Raw genomic sequence first — 20412 nt, 5'->3', positions numbered from 1 at the left:
TCTACTTAAAAATACAAAAAACTAGCCAGGCGACGAGGTGGGTGCCTGTAGTCCCAGCTACTCGGGAGGCTGAGGCAGGAGAATGGCGTAAACCCGGGAGGCGGAGCTTGCAGTGAGCTGAGATCCGGCCACTGCACTCCAGTCTGGGTGACAGAGCAGACTCCGTCTCAAAAAAAAAAAAAAAAAAAAAAAAGATCTCTAGCAAATGGAAGTGTTTTTAAATTTTATTTTATAATTATTAATGTTTCAAAATTCAACTAATTTTTGATGCTGATAATTTATTCTGTAAATACACTGAATGTGTTTATTAGTTCCAGTAGTATTTTGGTTGACTCTTTATGATTTTTTTACACAGAAAATTATATCATCTACAAACAAATATAATTTTACTTCTTTCTGATTTGGATGAGTTTCATTTGTTTTGCTATTTAATTGCTCTGGCTAGGACAGCCAGTATTTATTGAGTAGAAAGGGTGAGAGCATTTTTGCATCATGTGAAATTCTGCAGGGAAAGCATTCCATTTTCCCTGCTTGGTTATTTCTGCATTGGTCATTTCACGGATGCTCTTTCTATTGTTGAGGTAAATTTCCTTCTCTATTTTGTTTTGGATTTCCATGATGACTGGATGTTGAATTTTGTGAAATGCTTTTTCTCCATCTATTGAGATGATGTGGTTTTCATCTTTCATTCTGTTCAAGTGGCATATCACATTGATTTGCTTGAGTATGTTGAACCATCCTTGCATCCCAGAAATAAGTGGCACTTGAATATCTACAATACTTTTTATATCCTCTTGAATACAGTTCCTTGTACAAGGGGTCTTTAAGAAGTTCATGGAAAAATACATATTATGAGAAAATTGTGCAGAAATTTCACACCTTTTGCACCCAAATGAACTGATACAAATTGGTTATAACATGTCTGAACAGGCTCTAGTTTGAGGCAATCAGAAGGATAAGACATGAGTTTGAAAAGAGACTATATCAAAGCAATACAAATTCTGCTAAAATTGAAACAAGAAAAAACATCAAATTTCTGATTAGAACAGATGACGTGGGTCAGGCCTGTAACACCAGCACTTTCAGAGACCGAGACAGGTGTGGCATGTGAGCGCAGGTATTCAAGACCAGAATGGGCAACATGGTGAAACCCCCTTCTCTACAAAAAAATCCAAAAATTATCTGGGCATGATGGCATATGCCTGCAGTCTCAACTACTGTGTAGTCTGTGGTGGGAGGATGGCTTGGGCCTGGAAGGTCGAGGCTGCAGTGAGCTGTGATCATGCCACTGCACTCCAGTGTAGGTGACAGAACAAGACACTGTCTCAAAAGAAGAATACTACAGTAAAGTTTGGGTAGAGAAATAATGAAATCATTAATCCTTTATGAAAATGTTATGGTGATGATGCCCCCCAAAAATCACCAGTTTGTAAATGGATAACTCATTTTGAGTTGGGACAAGACAATGTTGAAAGTGATGCATGGAGTGGCAGGCAGACCATCCACATCAGTTTTACAGACAAAAATTAATCTTATTTGTGCCGTAATGAAGAGGACTGACAGCTAACAGCAGAAAAAATAGGAGTTTGAGACCAGCCTGGTTAACACGGTGAAACCCCATCTCTACTACAAATACAAAAATTAGCTGGGTATGGTGGTGGGTGCCTGTAATCCCAGCTACTTGGGAGGCTGAGGCAGGAAAATCGCTAGAACCCTGTAGGTGGAGGTTGCAGTGAGCCAAGATGGCGCCATTGCACTCCAGCCTGGGGAACAAGAGCAATACTCCGTCTCAAAAAATAAATAAAAATAAAGATGTCAAGCCCCTTCTTTTCTTTTCTTCACCATTGTGGTGTGCACTTGACTCTGCTTCTCACCATATCCTCTCACAAGAGTTTCAGGATTAAGGGATTCCTGGCCAAGAAACAAAAGTAAAATCATCCGATTCCCCCAGTGGATTCAGATGAAAACTGGTAATAAAATCAGGTACCACTCTAAAAGGAGACATTGGAGAAGAACCAAGATGGGTCTATAAAGAATTACAGATGAGATGGCACACATATTTATGCTGTCTAAGCGTCACAATCACGTTACCATATCAAACTGAAAATGTCACCACTATCTGGAGAGTTGGAGATTTTTTATTGCTAATACATTTTTTCTCTCTGATTCTGTTATGAATGCATTCATTGGCTGGGTTCAACAATAAATATGTGAGTCTTTTCAAAAAAATAAAGTAAAATGATGTAATTCCATAGGGATCCATAATTTGTGAACTGCTTTTGGATTTTTTGAGATGGAGACTCCACTGGGTTCAGTGGATCACAGCTGTGGTTCTCGCACTTTGGAAGACTAAGGTGGGATGGTTGCTTGAGGCCAGGAGACTCCTGGGAATCTTCTTGTCTCTCCTAACCCAGTTCATGATAGACCCTTGGACTTTACTGTTATGGAAAATCTATATAAAGCAATCTCAGTGTGTCAAAGCATTATGTCAGTCACAAGCTTGTGAAAGAAAAATAAAAATTGCTAAGCCAAAGAGAAAAGTCAAGCTGGGAACTATGTCAGACAAACCTGCCTTCCATTTTATTCCTAAACAAGATAGCTACAAGTATGTAAAAGACAGTTACAGAGAGGCTGGGTGCAGTTGATCACCTGAGGTTGGGAGTTCGAGACCAGCCTGACCAACATGGAGATACCCCGTCTTTACTAAAAATACTAAATTAGCCAGGCGTGGTGGTGCCTGCCTGTAATCCCAGCTACTCAAGAGGCTGAGGCAAGAGAATCACTTGAACCCAAGAGGTGAAGGTTGTGGTGAGCAGAGATTGGGCCACTGCACTCCTACTTGTGCAAGAGTGAAACTGTCTCAAAAAAGAAGAAAGGAAGGAAGGAAGGAAAGAAAAAGAGAAAAGCTACAATACTCCCCTCACGAACTGGGAGCCTCAAGATCTTCACCCTAAAATAGTTCTGTTGAATTCCTCCCTGGTAATGTAAACTGATAGCTTATCTGCACAAGTGTGGGACAGAACCCATCCCTCTGCACACCCGAGACAAATGCCTATCTGATTTCTTTTTTTTTTTTTTTTTTTTTTTTTGAGACAGAGTCTCGCTCTGTTGCCCGGGCTGGAGTGCAGTGGCCGGATCTCAGCTCACTGCAAGCTCCACCTCCCGGGTTCCCGCCATTCTCCTGCCTCAGCCTCCCGAGTAGCTGGGACTACAGGCGCCCGCCACCTCGCCCGGCTAGTTTTTTTTTTTGTATTTTTTAGTAGAGACGGGGTTTCACCATGTTAGCCAGGATGGTCTTGATCTCCTGACCTCGTGATCCGCCCGTCTCGGCCTCCCAAAGTGCTGGGATTACAGGCTTGAGCCACCGCGCCCGGCCCCCTATCTGATTTCTTCACCTGCCCTATTTATGTAAAAATTCAGAGCCACTGAGCCAGACTAAGGCATAAGTGACTATCCTCTACTCCCTCTCATATATAAATTGTGTATTCAGGCCGGGCGCGGTGGCTCAAGCCTGTAATCCCAGCACTTTGGGAGGCCGAGACGGGCGGATCACGAGGTCAGGAGATCGAGACAATCCTGGCTAATACGGTGAAACCCCGTCTCTACTAAAGAATACAAAAAACTAGCCGGGCGACGAGGCGGGCGCCTGTAGTCCCAGCTACTTGGGAGGCGGAGGCAGGAGAATGGCGTGAACCGGGAGGCGGAGCTTGCAGTGAGCTGAGATCCGGCCACTGCACTCCAGCCTGGGCGACAGAGCCAGACTCCGTCTCAAAAAAAAAAAAAAAAAGGCCGGGCGCGGTGGCTCAAGCCTGTAATCCCAGCACTTTGGGAGGCCGAGACGGGCGGATCACGAGATCAGGAGATCGAGACCATCCTGGCTAACACGGTGAAACCCCGTCTCTACTAAAAAAAAAAAATACAAAAAACTAGCCGGGCGATGAGGCGGGCGCCTGTAGTCCCAGCTACTCGGGAGGCTGAGACAGGAGAATGGCGTGAACCCGGGAGGTGGAGCTTGCAGTGAGCTGAGAGCCGGCCACTGCACTCCAGCCTGGGCGGCAGAGCAAGACTCCGTCTCAAAAAAAAAAAAAATTGTGTATTCAGTGGAAGGCTGATCAGTCACTCAAAGAATGTGATCATTTGTTATCTACCTGTGACCCGGAAGCCCCCCAGTTCCAGTGTTTCCACCTTTCCAGACCGACTTAATGTACATCTTCTATGTACTGATTGATGTCTCATGTCTCTGTAAAATGAGTAAAACCAAACTGGAGCCTGAACACCTTGGGCACACGTCGTCAGGACCTCCTGAGGCTATCAGGAGTGCATTTTTAACCTTGGCAAAATAGATTTCTAAATTGATTGAGACCTGTTAGATACTTTTGGTTCACAAGCTCATGAACACAGAAAAAAAAGAGTAAGAAAAAAACTAGCACAAAATCAGTTCCAGAATGACCGAGATGCCGCCATTGCACTCCAGTCTGGGCAACAAGAGAGAAACTGCATCTCAAAAAACAGTAAAAGAAAAGAAAGTAACTAGGTGTAATGCAAAGCACTAAATCAGTTCCAAAATCTGAACGACTTCATATTTATTCAACATAGGGAAATGCTCTTCAACTTTGTGTGATTAGATTCCATTTGTCAATGATAGATTTCTAATATTTGATTAAAATAAAAACCCATGCTATGTAATTTTAGCCAATTTAAAGCTGCAGATAATAAATGATCGATTATATAGATACATGAAACTTACTAATACTTCACTCAGTATTGCTATTGCTATGTTCTTGAGGCAGACGCTCAGTCTGTCAGATACATTACCAGAGATTGGTGTCGTCCATATTTGTGCTTAGGACTCTGTGGTACATGAGTGTATAAATTGTTAAGCAGGAACCTAGGAGAGCTAGAGCATGGGGGCGATACCTGGAACAAGACTGGGGCGGGGCAAGAGGGAGGAGGCTGCCTGGGAGCCAGGCCATACAGCGGGAAAGGGCAGAACCAGAGGGTTATCGTCATCTTGGGGGCGGGGTCTGGGGGGGTGTTGTTATGAAGGGCGTGGGCCTGCAAGGGTCGGGTTCGGGCTCTCTCAGCTGGGCCGCTATGTCGCCTACTGTCACCCCCTTGCCGGCCTGGACTAAATCCTCCGGGTTCTAATTGGTGAATTGGTTCTGATGTGCCGTGATATTACCCCAAATATCATAGATCTTCTGTCGTACCTGATTTTATTACCCGTTTCAAGTTACTGTTTCAAACAATCGAAGGTAAAACAACATGTTGTAGTGGGCCACCAGTACTGAACGCTGAATCGTTTTTCCTCTTAAGTTGAAAATAGTTTTAATGTAAAGCGCCTTGTTTGAGCAGGTAGAGTCCTGAAGGTGGTGTGGGTGAGCTCCCCTCAGACTGGGGCAGCATAGTGGGGAGGGGCAGGGACCTCGGTAAAAGGGTGGAGTGGGGGGCTGGTTGCAGAGGGGACTGACAATTAGAATCAGGAGAACTGCTTGAACCCAGGAGGTGGAGGTTGCAGTAAGCTGAGATTGCACCCCTGGGCGACAGAGCAATACTCCTTCTCAAAGAAAAGAGTTTTCCTGTCAATAATTAGGAAGACTAAGCAGCCCCAGAGCTAAGACCTCATGGGATCATTGTTACTTCTTACGGAGTGATAAAGTAGACTTCCTCAAATTGTATCGTCAGTAACCAAACAAGTTGCTGCAGCCTATGCATTGGTCTTGAATGAAAACTGTCATGATTCTGCTAAAGATTCTCTGTCTTTCCCTGTATGTGAAACCTTAACGTCTCTACTTTGGAACTCTGATCCCATTCATCTGGAGTTGATGTTTCCAGGTGGCTATCCTCAAGCTTTGTGTTCATGTAAACTCAATACTTAATCATAGATTCTAAATTTTATTATTTACTGCTGACATCAGTTTCTGTCGGATTGTAGGCACCTGACCAGAGAGGGCATCTGTCGTCATGTTGTAAAACTCACACTTGTCCAAAAGGCATGGGTTGGTGTTTTACCCCTCCCTCTGGATGAAGCTAATTAGTTGACACAGATGGCCACCTCCATTACCAGTGTGAGCCAGGATGAACTATGTGTGACCAAGGGTGTTGCTAAGTCCTTTTCTCTGAGGGCTGATTAGTGTTTATCTTGAAAACATGTATTCAATGGGTTGTATAGAATAGTGAAGTTTCTTTGTCTCTTTTCAACCTCTTAGCTGTTTGCCTCTATTTCCCATCATATTCTGGCTTAAGCCTTATTTATTAATAAAGCGATTTTTATTTCTCTCACTATTATCGTCGTGAAGATGATTTCTCATTTGGGAGAAGATTTTTGTTTTGTTTTCCATTATATTTTCTCAAAATTTAAAGAGTAAAATAAGGAATATTTTTGGGGCCAGGCACGGTGGCTCATGACTATAATCCCAGCACTTTGAGAGGCTGAGGCAGGCAGATCACTTGAAGTCAGAAGTTCGAGACCAACCTAGACAACATAGTGAAACCTCGTCCCTAAAAATTAGAGACGAGGTTTTTAAAATACAAAATTAGCTGGGCATGGTTGCGCGTGCCTGTAATGTCAACTACTCCGGAGGCTGAGACAGGAGAATCACTTCAACCCAGGAGACAAGGTGCTGCAGTGAGCCCAGATCTCGCCACTGCATTCCAGCTTGGCCAACAGAGAACACTCTGTCTCAAGAATAGAAAAAAGTAAATATAAAAAAGAAAATAAGCCGGGAGCGGTAGCTCACGTCTGTAATCCCAGCACTTTGGGAGGCCGAGGCGGGCAGATCACTTGAGGTTGGAAGTTTGAGACCAACCTGACCAGCATGGAGAAATCCTGTCTCTACTAAAAATACAAAATTAGCAGGGCATGGTGGCACGTTCCTGTAATCCCAGCTACTTGGGAGACTGAGAAAATGCTATTACAAAAAAAGCAAGAGAGAGAGAGAGACGAGGAAAGGAGTCCTGCGGGAGGGGGTGTTTGTCGAGGAGTCCAGGCCAGCCTTTGTCGCCCAGGCTGGCCTGGACTCCCAGGCTCAGCGATCCTCCCGCCGCTGCTTCCTGAATAGCTGGGACCTCAGGCTCCCGCTCCCGTGCCCGCATCCCTGCTATGTTTAAGCCGCAGGTGGTGACCTCACCTCTCCTTGGCCTGAGCACTCCATCCTGCATCTCAGGCAGTGGCCTGAGTCTCTGAAGCTAAGCACAGGGTGGACTCTCTCCCAAGTGAGAGAATAGAAAGGGAGAGGATTTCTATTCGGTTCTGTGGGCCGTCAGCATGAAATCCTACTTTTCGCCCAGACAAGGCTTTGCATTTCCCATTCTAGTTTGCATCTTCATTCCAGACAATTCCAGGGCTTTTGAATCATGCCTCAGCCTTCCTGGCGGGTCTCGCCTCCAAAACCCGAAAAACAGACCCGCTGGGAACCGGGCTGAGAGAGGCACAGGTCCCGCCCTGGCCCCGCCCTCTGCCGGTTCTAAAGAGGAAAGTCTCTCCCCGCCTTCCGCCCCGCCCCGCCCCTACTCCTCAAGGCCCTGCCCACCTCCTCGCGGGCCCCGCCCAGACCTGGCTTCCGCACTGCGTGCGCAGATTCGCGCAAACCCGGAAGCGGGTTTCGTGGAGTGAAGGTCACACCGCGGCGGTGAGTTTCGCTCTTGTATTAAGTCTGGGCTTACCAGGTCCCCTGCGCTTCTATACCTGAAACGTGGGGTCCCTACAGACCTGGAAATTCTCGCCCTTCTTCCTTCACCCAGGACAAATTGAGACGTTCCCATGAGAGTCCGGATATTGCTTCCTTTTGGGTTTAAAGTCGCCCTGAGGCTGGGCCGGCCAGGTCTTTCTGCTGTAGGGCAATGTTACACTTCCTGTCGCGTAGTTTTCCTGCTCAAAACCATTTTCTGACTCCTCCCGCCCCGCGCTTTTTAAAGTCCTCACCCGAGAGCTGGATTCCCTCCCTGGGAGCCTCCCACCCTCGCCTTCGTAGGCCACTGGAGCGCAGCGCCCGGACCTCAGCCCCAGGGAGGCCGCGTCCTCTGCCTGGTCCTGGAATCCTGCAGACCCCCACGTCCCTCCTCGCGCCGGGCCCTGCAGTTCCCCAGGCCTCCCCTCTGCAGTCACCGCTTCCCCTGAGACCGCTTGGGGAGGTGCCCGGGGCTTGTCCTGTGATATGGGGTGTTCCTGCCTGCCCAGCTCCAGCCACTGGAAAATGTGCTCCCCCGGGATGCAGGCGTCTTACTCCAAACCCTCCCGTGATTCTGTCGGCCAAAGGCTTCAGGAGACAGAACAGTAGAAAACCTGAGACAGACAGAAGAATGAGAAAGACCATAACAGATGGCAAGGTAGAGGATGAGTGAGGGATTTGCCGAGAGACAGCAAAAGTGAAAAGAAAACGGTAAGAAAGCAGGAGGAGAAAAGCAACTGGAGAAATGTAGAGAAAGCTAGATGTACAGAGAGATGAAGGACAGCAATGTAGGGAGAGGGGCAGCAAAGAGGGAGGCTCATCAGAGTGAGGAAGAGGAGGAGGGATTTGGAGCCAGGGCAGACAGAGCAGAGTGGTGCTGGTGGCAAGGAGAACAGAGGGAGAACCACAGCAGGGAGGATACCTGAGGACTGGGGTTCCAGAGAGTGGGGACAGGGAGGTCTAACAGGGAAGAGAGAATTTAACAGAGCAGAGGAGGTACAGTGATGGGAGAAGAGACAGAAATATATCAAGATTGAGGATGATCGAACGATTGGGGAGAAGGAGCAGCAAGAAGTTAGGTAAGTTGCGAGGATGGAGTAGAAGAGGTGGAAGAGAAGGAATGGAGGGAAGAAGGGGATAAACGGCAGAAGAGAAGAGGGGTACAAAATGGGGAGCAGAATTCCGGGGAAATTAAAGAAAACAAGAGCTAGAGAGAGAAGGGGAGAATGAGAGGTACAGAATTAGAAAGGGAAGCATAGTAATGAAGAAAGAGGGGTGGGCGCAGTGGCTAACGCTTATAATCCCAGCACTTTAGGAGACTGAGGCAAGAAGATTGTTTGAGTCTAGGAGTTCGAGTCCAGCTTGGTCCACATAGTGAGACCCCCATCTCTGCCAAAAAAAAAAAAAATTAACTGGGCATGATGGTACACACCTGTAGTCCCAGCTACTCTGAAGCAGAGGTCCAGGCTGCAGTGAGGCGAGAGCATGTCACTGCACTCCAGCCTGGTCAACAGAGCAAGACCTGTCTCAAAAGAAAAAAAGGGGTGGGAGACTTTGGGTTTAGATGAGTGGGTGAGCTCATTGGATACGATTAGTTGTGACATGTTGACTTCTTTGTATATAATCTAGTAACTTAAAACTTGCTTAAATTATACAGATGAGATTGAGGATTTTAAGAATCCTATCTATAAGATATGTGCATTTTATAAATCTTGGCCTCAGAGGTTAGCTTCCACTTGGAATCCCTATTCAGCCAGAGCGGAGTGACTTATTCACTTGTGAGTCACTCTGTTCCCTTTTCCCAGAGTGGGGTAGGGAGTGGGGCAGTGAAGTGGGAAAAAAATTCCTTTCTGTTATCACATAATTTTTTTTTTTTTTTTTTGAGACGGAGTCTCGCTCTGTCGCCCAGGCTGGAGTGCAGTGGCCGAATCTCAGCTCACTGCAAGCGCCGCCTCCCGGGTTTACGCCATTCTCCTGCCTCAGCCTCCCGAGTAGCTGGGACTACAGGCGCCCGCCACCTCGCCCAGCTAGTTTTTTGTATTTTTAGTAGAGATGGGGTTTCACCGTGTTAGCCAGGATGGTCTCGATCTCTTGACCTCGTGATCCGCCCGTCTCGGCCTCCCAAAGTGCTGGGATTACAGGCTTGAGCCACCGCGCCCGGCCAATCACATAATTTTTAACTTAATTAATTAACTAATATTAAGAGACAGCGTCTGGCCAATTGCCTAGGCTGGAGTGCAGTGGCATGATCTCTAACTGCAGCCTGGTCCTCCTGGGCTCAAGTAATCCTCCTACCTCAGCTTCCTGAGTAGCTGGGACCACAGTCATGAGCCACCAAGAAGCCCATCATTGTTTTTTGTTGTTGTTGTTGTTGTTGTTGTTGTTGTTTTAAGAAACGAGGTTTCACTGTGTTCCCAGGCTGGTCTCAAAATCCTGGGCTCAAAGTATCCTCCTGCCTTGGCTGCCCAGAGTACTAAGATTACAGGAAAGAGCCACCAAACCTGGTCTACATAGTTTTTTGATTGTTTTAGATGGAATTTCCCAGCCTGGGAAAGGCTGGAGTGCAGTGGTGTGATTTTGGCTCACCACAATCTCAGATTCCCAGATTCTTGGGATTCTCTTGCCTCAGCCTCCCAAGTAGCTGGGATTACAGACGCCCACCAAGCATAGCTACTTTTTGTATTTTTAGTTGAGACGGGGTTTCACCATGTTGGCCAGGCTGCTCTCGAACTCCTGACGTCAAGCAATCCGCCCGCCTTGGCCTTTCAGAGTGCTGGTATTACAGGCATGAGCCACCGCGACCGGCCCAATTTTTGTATTTTTAGTAGACAGAGTGTTTCAACATGTTGGCAGGCTGGTCTCGAACTCCTGAGCTTAAGCAATTCTCCCACCTCAGCTTCCAAAGTAGCTGGGACCATAGACACACAGACATGCACCATCATGCCTGACTACATTTTTGCATTTTTGGTAAAGATGGGGTTTCACCATGTTGCTCAGGCTGATCTCAAACCCCTGAGATTAAGCGATCCACCCACCTCGGCATCCCAGAGAGCTGGAATGACAGGCATGAGCCACTGCACCCAGCCTCTGCATGAGGTTTGCTCAGGGCTGGGTCTGTGCCCTGAAGAGGTGCTCATTTCAGCCAAGCTCCCCACCGCTGCAGCATGTGTGTGGACTTCTCCAGGAAGGTGCGGGAGTTTTCCTGTAGGAGTTTATTGTCTCTGTTGCGGTGGGCAGCAATGGGGACCATATTTCCACAGGGTGAGGTCTCCTTTGTATGTGTGGTTGTGTTACAGGGACAGGGTGTGTTGATTCTGAGCAACAAACAACATATTTTTAACATTCAGGACTGACTTCTAAGGACTCTTGGTACGTGAAGAAGAAATCCAGAAAAGGAAGAGGAAAGCAGAGGAGTCAGGGATGGCTCCTCCTCAGGTGAGATGATATTCTCGGTGGATTGTTCTGTCTCCTTCCTTTCAGAAACGCTGGGCCTTGGAGTTGGGAATCTTCTCTGAGTCTGAAGCGTCCTGCCTGACAGGTTTGCTCACACTCACCCATGCCTTCCCTCAGTCCCTCTCATCTCACTTAGATTTTATCTCTCATGACCCAGTGACATGAACTTGGGAAGAGGCTGCACTGGGCATGGGCCTGGGAAGGGCTCACACCAGACATGGATGGAGACGGGGTGAGGGTCCCATGGTGTGAGTGCTGTTGGGCAGCAGGAATTGTTCAGGGGCCACATACGGATGCTCTGTCAGCTCTCTGTGGACCAGGAGTAGAGCAGCTGCCAATGGAAGTCACCTATTAATGGGCACAAAGTATGTGGTAAATTCTAGAAAAGGAGACCAATAAGGGGAAATATTTTCTTCCTGATTTTATACTATATTTGTAGGTAATTGAGTGAGTTACTCTATTCCTGACTCCAAAAATCTTACTAATTAGAATGAAAAGGTCATACACAGACATGAATGATACAAGGTGTTTTATTCCATCATTATTTTAAGAATATGAAATCAACTTAAATAATAACTAGAGATTCTTTTTTCTTTTCTTTTCTTTTTTTTTTTTGAGACAGAGTCTCACCCTGTTGCCCAGGCTGGAGTGCAGTGGCGCGATCTTGGCTCACTGCAACTTCCGGCTCCCGGGTTCATGCCATTCTCCTGCCTCAGCCTCCTGAGTAGCTGGGACTATAGGCACCCGCCACCATGCCCGGCTAATTTTTTTTTTGTATTTAGTAGAGATGGGGTTTCACTCTATTAGACAGGATGGTCTCGATCTCCTGACCTCGTGATCCTCCTGCCTCGGCCTCCCAAGGAGCTGGGATTACAGGCGTGAGGCACCACACCTGGCCTGCTAGAGATTCTTTAAACCATTGTTAGCACACTAAGCTCTTGGAGATTGTGGTGTTACTGTGGAGAGGCTTGTGAAACAGGTGTTTTCGGTAAAAATAGTTACAATTGGGGCCGCCATGTTGCAGCAGGACAGTAATGATTACACTGAAGATTTTTCACTGTTTGATGCAGAAGAGGAGACGACTAATAGACCAAGAAAACCCAAAATCAGACATCCAGTAGCAGCATTTTTCCAGTTACTCTTTGGAGTCAGTGCAGTCGTCGTCTGTCTGCTCTGAGTTGCTAAGCAGCAGCTTTATTACCTGTATGGTGACAATTACCTTGTTGTCGTGTGACTGTTGGGCAGTGAAGAATGTCACAGGTAGACTAATGGTTGGCCTACATTGGTGGAATCACATTGATGAAGAGGGAAAGAGCCACTGGGTATCTGAATCTAGAAAGGAGTCCTCTCAGGAGAAGAAAACTGTGTCAGAGGCTGACTCAAGAATCTTTTGGTTGGGACTTATTGCCTGTCCAGTGCTGTGGGTGCTATTTGCCTTTAGTGCACTCTTCTCCTTCAGAGTAAAGTGGTTGGTGGTGGTTATCATGGGTGTGGTGCTACAAGGTGCCAACCTGTATGGTTACATCAGGTGTAAGGTGGGCAGCAGAATTTAACCAGCATGGCTACTTCATATTTTGGAAGGCAGTTCTTACGACAAAACACGAGATGATCAGACTTCCTGAATAGAGAAAACTTATTTGCTTTGTTACACTGGGGAACAACTGAAGAGATTCTTGACTCTGAACCTTTTAGAGCTTAGTCCATGTTGCAACGAGGAGTGTTGGCTCTGTTTTTCCACTTAAAAGCTTTATTTATAAAAAGGAAAAGTCATTTTCATATTAAGTTTTTATTTTCTTTCCAGCATTTGGGGCTAGAAAGTATATGCTGGCACTAGAAACATTGTCAGGATTTATTCTGTGGTGTAGGTATGCACATGTTCCACAGGTATGCACACAGCCGTGGAATATCAGTATATCCCAAGTTAATGAAAGTGGTCATTTACATAAGTAATGGAGACCTTCACATTGTGATCCATAAAACATAGGAGGATGTTCTTCGTCTGTCTCAAAGCTCTATGTGTTTACATATTATTTCTGTAGATTATTTTCAGGAGTAAATTTTGCTTCCATGGTAAGAGTGAGCACTTTGGCTTATGTATAAGTTAGACAGTATTGTTAATTTTTAATATGTACTTCGTGGGGAAATGTCTTAAACATATGCAAGCAAGTGAAAACGATTAGAGCCAGTGGTATTAACTACTTTCTAAAATCTTATTTTTATTTGTAAGAAGTCATTTACTGAAGGCCCAGTTAATATAAGTGGAATCATTGTCGTTTGTTTAAGGCATACCCAGAGGTTGCTGCTGTTCTATTTATTTTACAGAAAGAATAGCTAGATTGAAAGCCCCTCAGTGGACTCGAACTAATAGATCTTTTACCACTAAAAGAGCATTATTCTCATGTCATAATGAGAATAATCATTTACATACTTGGCATAATACATGCCTAAAAGATATTTTATTTTCTGAATCTATTTTTTTCTTGCTATAATGGGGATATTGTAAATTATGCATTTGTATTAGTGGTATTTCTTAAAGCATTCTAACTGTAAACCAATCCAGAAAGTATTGTAGGCATTTGTAAATTCCGTTATAGCTATTATAAACTTTGTTGAAGTCTTAATCAGCAGATTATGTTGTGAATATATTTGTACATCGTGAAAATAGTTTTTTTTTTTTTTTTTTTTTTTGAGACGGAGTCTTGCTCTGTCACCCAGGCTGGAGTGCGACCGGATCTCAGCTCACTGCAATCTCCGCCTCCCGGGTTTATGCCATTTTCCTGCCTCAGCCTCCCGAGTAGCTGGGACTACAGGCACCCGCCACCTAGCCCGGCTAGTTTTTTGTATTTTTTTTTTTTTAGTAGAGACGGGGTTTCACCGGGTTAGCCAGGATGGTCTCGATCTCCTGACCTCGTGATCTGCCTGTCTCGGCCTCCCAAAGTGCTGGGATTACAGGCTTGAGCCACTGCGCCCGGCTAAAATAGTTTTTAAGATTATTTAATTGAGTAAGTGTCTTATTGGAGTGATAACTTTGAAGGTGTAAAACTTTATATTTGTATAAAATTCTACTGTTTACAAGGAAAAAAAGTTACAATTTTTCTCAACAATGGGAGAAGTACTTTTGTATCCTAGAGGATTGAGCCATATTCTCATTCCACCTGTTATTATTATTATTATTATTGTTGTGGTTTTGAGATGGAGTCTTGCTTTGTCACCCAGGCTGGGGTGCAGTGGCATGATCTCGGCTTACTGCAACCTCCACCTTCCGAGTTCAAGTGATTCTCCTGCCTCAGCCTCCCGGGTACCTGAGATTACAGGCACGTGCCACCACACCTGTCTAATCTTTTTGTACTTTTAGTAGACATGGGGTTTCATCATGTTAGCCAGGTTAGTCTCGAATTCCTGACCTCAGGTGATCCTTCCGCCTCAGCCTCCTATAGTGCTGGGATCACAGATGTGAGCCATGGTGCCCAGCCCCACCAGTTATTAGTAATATATATGTTTACACTTAAACATCACATGATGTATTTGTTATTTATTTATTTTGAGAGAGTTTCACTCTTGTGGCCCAGTCTGGAGTGCAATGGCGTAATCTTTGCTCACCGCAACCTCCACCTTTTGGATTGAAGTGATTCTCCTTCCTCAGCCTCCTGAGTAGCTGGTACTACAGGCGTGCATCACCATGCCCGGCTAATTGTGTATTTTTAGAAGAGATGAGGTTTCTCCATGTTGGCCAGGCTGGTCTCGAACTCCCGACCTCAGGTGATCCGCCTGCCTTAGGTCTCCCAAAGTGCTGGGATTACAGGCATGAGCCACCACACCAGGCCAATGAATATATTTGTTATGTGGTAAAACTCTAAGCAAAGCTGCATCTTAGGCCCTTGGCCATAAAGCATCTCCTTTCCCTGTCACGTCCTCCACCCTCTTTCCAACCTCACTGGGGAGCCGCTACTGTCAATTCTGTGCCATGTGTCAGAGCAAGTCTCGTATATGTGTATTTCTGCATCGTTATGAGACTTCAGAGAAAAATCAGCAGTAAATTTATAAAAAATTATATTCATTTTTTCACTTTAGGTTTGGCACTACATGTGAAGGTTTGTTACACAGGTAAACTCGTGTCATTGGGGTTTTGTTGCAGAGTATTTCATCACTTTGGCATTAAGCCCAGCACCCAATAGTTATTTATTTTTTTTGAGACTGAGTTTTGCTCTTCTTGCTCAGGCCAGAGTATACTGGCATGATCTCAGCTCATTGCAACTTCCACCTCCCAAGTTCAAGGGATTCTCCTGCTTCAGCCTCCTAAGTAGCTGGGATTACAGGTGCCTGCCACCATGCCTGGCTAATTTTTGTATTTTTAGTAGACACAGGGTTTCGCCACATTGGCCAGGCTGGTCTTGAACTCCTGACCTCAGGTGATCCACATACCTCGGCCTCCCAAAGTGCTGGAATTACAGGTGTGAGCCACCATGCCCAGCCCCAAATATATATATATTTTTTTGCGCCTCTTCTTCCTCCCACCCTCCACCCTTAAGCAGACTGCAGTGTCACACTTGTCCGTGTGAAGTGACCATCAAACAGGTTTTGTGTGAGCAACAAGACTGTTTATTTCACCTGGGTGCAGGCGGGCTGAGTCCAAAAAAGAAGTCAACAAAAGGAGATATAGGGGTGGGGCAGTTTTATAGGACTGGGGTAAGCAGTGGAAAGTTACAGTTAAAGGTGGTTACCTATTAGCAGAGAAGTGGGTCACAAGGTGCATGGTGGGGAGATCATAAGACTCATTGTCTAGAAGAAGAATGTCTCGAGGTCGATCGATCGATCAGCTGGGGCAAGGCAGGAACAAGTCATTATGGAATGTCATAAGGTTGGTCAATCAGTTAAGACAGGAGCTGTTTCACTTTTGTACTTTTTGGTTGCCTCAGGCCATCTGGACGTATACATGCAGTCTTGGGCTCAGAGGCCTGACATTCCTCTCTTCTTATATTAATAAGAAAAATAAAACAGTGGTGAAGTGTTGGGGTGGCAAAAATTTTGGGGGGTGGTATGGAGAGATAATGGGTGATGTTTCTCAGGGTTGCTTCAAGCGGGATTAGGGGCTACATGGGCACCTTAAGGAAACATTTATAATGAGTTACAAGGAATAGGGATTTAGGCCGTGGGGAGATCTTGGTGCAGAGGATGGTACTGTAGAGTTGTTAAAAGTAGCATTTGTGGCCGGGCGCGGTGGCTCAAGCCTGTAATCCCAGCACTTTGGGAGGCCGAGACGGGCGGATCACAAGGTCAGGAGATCGAGACCATCCTGGCTAATACGGTGAAATCCCGTCTCTACTAAAAAATACAAAAAACTAGCCGGGCGAGGTGGCGGGCGCCTGTAGTCCCAGCTACTCGGGAGGCTGAGGCAGGAGAATGGCGTAAACCCAGAGGGCGGAGCTTGCAGTGAGCTGAGATTGGCCACTGCACTCCAGCCTGGGCGACAGAGCGAGACTCCGTCTCAAAAAAAAAAAAAAAGTAGCATTTGTTGTATAGAATGATCGGTGATGGTCTGAATGCAGTTTTGAATGAATTGAGAAATGAAATGGAACACACAAGGCCTGAATAAAAGGAGGAGAAAAACAGGTACCAGAGGACTAAGAATAGGGAGCAGCCAAGACACCCAGTTAGAAAGTGTCCAGGTGGGTCCAGAGTAATTATTTGCCTGGTTGGCAAGTTTTTGAACTCTATCCTTGAGTTTTATGTTGTCATATACCAGGCCAGACTGATTTAGGTGAAAACAATACTCTTCATTTACAAATATACAGAGTCCTCCTTTTTCAGCAGTAAGTCGAGACCTCAGTGATTTTGGAGGACAGCTGCGGCTAAGAGTCGACTTGGCCTGAAGGACTGATCAAGTTTGTGATATATCTGTAATGCTAGTAGAAATGTCATTTGAAAGGCTATGGAAGGTCGTGACAGAAATTGAAATGCCTGCCATTCCAGCTCCAAGGGCAATAGTGGAAGCACAAAGTCCTAACGCTACAAGTAGAGGGATTAGAGGAATAACTCTTTTTTTGTCTGGTTGGTGTCATAAGCAGGACAGGAAGTTGTTCAGTCCCATTTGCAAATTGAATTTTGGGAATAAGAAAAATGAGTGTACCTGTACCTGTCCAATTAGCAGGTAGACACATGTAAGTGGAGGAGCCACAGAAGGTCTTGTGCAATGCAAAATTGGAAATACAAAGTGAAAAGATGAGGAGTACTAAAAGAGGTGTCTTGTACCCAGACTCCTAGGGATCCAGCTAGGGCGGCAGCCATCAGAGGTTGTAATGGGGACTGATGGGGTAATTGTATAGAGGGGGAGGTTCAATTTTCATGGTGTTTGAGAAAGTGTCAAGTGTCTGCGAGCAACATTTCACTGTTATTTATGGGGCTGGGTATAAGGAAACAAGAGGCGGCCCTGGGAGGAGAGTCTGAAGAGGAAGGGGAAGGTAGCCAAGGATGGAGTGAAATACAGGGTAAATGTTCTCCTAAGCAATAGTAACTGCTAATGTTTTCAAGTTTGCCAGTATTGATAGAGGGCTTATCTGTAATATAGAGCTGGAAGGCCCCAGTTGTTTCAGTGATATGTGTAGTTGGGCTTTGAAGATGAAGAGTGAAGGAGCATTGAGAAGGTGAAAGGTTACCCAGGGAAATTCCAGTGGGTCTTTGCCAAGAGATGCATAATGGAACAGCCACAAGAATAGTAGCTTGTGTTGTGGGGAGTCCAAATATGAGGGGAGTATCTTTGCAGCAAGATACCCTCCTGCTCCTTTAACATTTCTTCTCCAAAGGATATCAGGTATCCCCCTCCAAAGCTCAAATTTCTTCCCCATCCATTACCTACCTCGGCATAATTCTTCATGAAAACACTCATGCTCTCCCTGCCAACTGTGTCCGGCTGATCTCTCAAATCCCAACCCAAGCTTTGCGAAGACTCAAAGGAGGGATTACAGAGTAGAAGGTGATTAATGTTTGGAATAAGGTAGGAAGCAGAGGAGTGGAAAGAAAGTACATCATGAGAAAGAGCTTGGCTGAAGTAATGAGGGCTATCCCGGAAACTTTGTGGCAGTACAGCCCAGATAAGCTGCTGGAACTGGTGGGTCTCAGGTTCAGTCCAGGAAAAAGCAAGGAGGGGCTGAGACGAGGGGTGCAGGGGAATAGTGAAAAAAGCATCTTTAAGACCAAGGATATGGCCGGGCACGGTGGCTCACACCTGTAATCCCAGCACTTTGGGAGGCCAAAATGGGCGGATCACGAGGTCAGGAGATCGAGACCATCCTGGCTAACACAGCGAAACCCCATCTCTACTAAAAACAAAAATACAAAAAATAAGCCAGGTGTGGTGGGGGGTGCCTGTAGTTGCAGCTACTCATGGAGGCTGAGGCAGGAGAATGGCGGGAACCTGGGAGGCAGAGTTTGCAGCGAGCCGAGATTGCACCACTGCACTCCAGCCTGGGCGACAGAGCCAGACTCTATCTCAAAAAAAAATCAAGAATGGAATAGTGAGTTGTGGAGGGAGGTATTGAGGACAAGAGAGTGTACTGGTTGGGCACCACAGGGTGGATAGGCAAAACAATTTGGTTTAAAAGGCCATATCCTGAACCAACCTGTAAGACTTGTCCATTTTTTGGACAGGTAAAATGGGGGAATTGTAAGGAGAGTTTGTAGACTTTAGAAGCTCATGCTGTGTAGAAGGCGAGTGATAACAGGCTTTAATCCCCTTAAAGCCTGTTGTGGGATGGGATACTGGTGTTGAGCAGGGTAAGGGTGATTAGGTATGGGTGTGTGATTGGTTGCCAGGGAGGGAGTAGAGGTGTCCCATACCTGTGGGTTAATGTCAGGGGAGACAAGAGGAAGACGTGAAGGTAGCTTTGGGTTGGGAGGAAGGGCGACAATGAGATGTGGCTGTAGTCCGGGAACAGTCAGGGAAGCAGGTAATTTGGTTAAAATGTCTCAGCCTAATAAGGGAACTGGGCAGGTGGGGATAACAACAAAGGAGTGCATAAAATAATATTGTTCAAGTTGGCACCAAATTGGGAAGTTTTAAAGGGTCTAGCAGCCTGGCCTTCAATACCCACAACAGTTATGGAGGCAAGGGAAACAGGCCCTTGAAAAGAAGGTAATGTGGAGTGAGTAGCCCCTGTATCAATTAAACAGGGGATGGACTTACGCTCCACTGTGACAGTTACCCAAAGCTCGGCATCCCTGATGGTCCAGGGGGCTTCTGAGGTGATGGGGCAGTGTCAGTCTTCAGCTGCTAAGCCAAGCAGATCTGGGAAGGAGTCAAAGAGCACTGGGCCAGAGCTTTAGGGGGCTCCAGGAGTGGCTGCTGGGTGAGCTGAGCAGTCTGATTTCCAGGGGGTCCCTGAACAGATGGGACACAGCTTGGGAGGAATCCCTGGCTGCAGGCATTCCTTGGCCTAGTGGCCAGATTTCTGGCACCTGGAGCAGGATCCTGAGGGAGGAGGTCCTGTAGGAATGCCTGACCACTGCAGCTTAGGCGTGTGCACCTTAGGCATTTTGAAGTTCTTGTGTGCTGGAGGTGCAGCTTAGTTTTGTCTCATGGCAGAGGCAAGTAACTGTAACTCAGAAATGCATTGCCACTTGGCTGCCTCCTCTCTGTTATTTCGCACCTTGAAGACGAGGTTAATTCCTGTTGTGGGGTTTGAAGAATGGATTCCAATTTTTGAAGCTTTTTTCTAAGGTCAGGAGCTGACTGGTTGATAAAATGCATATTGAGAATGAGATGGCCTTCTGAGCCTTCAGGGTCTAGGGCTGTGAAGTGTCTCAGTGTTACTGCCATATGAACCATGAACTGGGCTGGGTTTTCATCTTTACCTTGGGTAGTTTAAGTTTGTCATAATTAACAGCTTTGAAATCTGCCTTTTTAAGCACTTCAACTAGGCAGGAAATCATATAATCTCACCTACCTACACCTGACGAGCCTGTCTGGTATTCCCACTGGGGATCTTGGGCAACTATACTTATGCCTTCTTGAAGGTCTTGCTCACGACGACAGTGGGTATCAGTGTGGGACTGGGTTAGGGTATAAACTCTATCTCGCTCATCTGGGGAAAGGGTAGAAGTTAGGATGACATTTAAGTCACTCTAGGTTAAGTTGTAGTACTGGGTTAAATACTGGATTTCTTGTATATATTTAGTGGGGTCTGATAAGAAGGGGCCTAAGCACTGATTAATTTGGGAAAGGTCTGATAGAGAAAATGGTACATGCACTCTGACGATGCCCTCAGCTCCAGCCACCTCTTGAAGAGGAAATTGT

General features: G+C 46.0%; 2 protein-coding genes and 2 pseudogenes across 6 annotated transcripts in view; 3 read left to right on the top strand and 1 right to left on the bottom strand.

Moving 5' to 3' along the window:
* The window catches only part of LOC117093612 (zinc finger protein 813-like), a 361257-nt gene that overhangs the window by 307889 nt on the left and 32956 nt on the right, over positions 1-20412 (bottom strand). The gene's annotated exons all lie outside the window — the stretch shown is intronic.
* The window catches only part of LOC117093610 (zinc finger protein 83-like), a 241235-nt gene that overhangs the window by 209378 nt on the left and 11445 nt on the right, over positions 1-20412 (top strand). Inside the window, exons 1-2 of the mRNA XM_033228959.1 lie at positions 7401-7631; positions 11018-11105. Coding sequence (XP_033084850.1) covers positions 11091-11105 — 15 coding nt within the window. The 5' untranslated portion in view covers positions 7401-7631; positions 11018-11090. Of the gene's footprint in view, positions 7632-11017; positions 11106-20412 lie in introns of the transcript that reaches the window.
* Positions 1783-2524, top strand: LOC117093648 (annotated as a pseudogene).
* On the top strand, positions 11918-13625 carry LOC117093643 (annotated as a pseudogene). The gene has a single exon (XR_004441180.1). The product of XR_004441180.1 is annotated as a Golgi apparatus membrane protein TVP23 homolog B-like (transcript).

The sequence above is a fragment of the Trachypithecus francoisi genome, unplaced genomic scaffold (genome assembly GCF_009764315.1).
Source record: "Trachypithecus francoisi isolate TF-2019V2 unplaced genomic scaffold, Tfra_2.0 Lachesis_group12, whole genome shotgun sequence".
NCBI lineage: Eukaryota > Metazoa > Chordata > Mammalia > Primates > Cercopithecidae > Trachypithecus > Trachypithecus francoisi.
The sequence above is the reverse complement of the archived record's forward strand: the minus strand, read 5'-3'. Positions and strand labels throughout refer to the sequence as shown.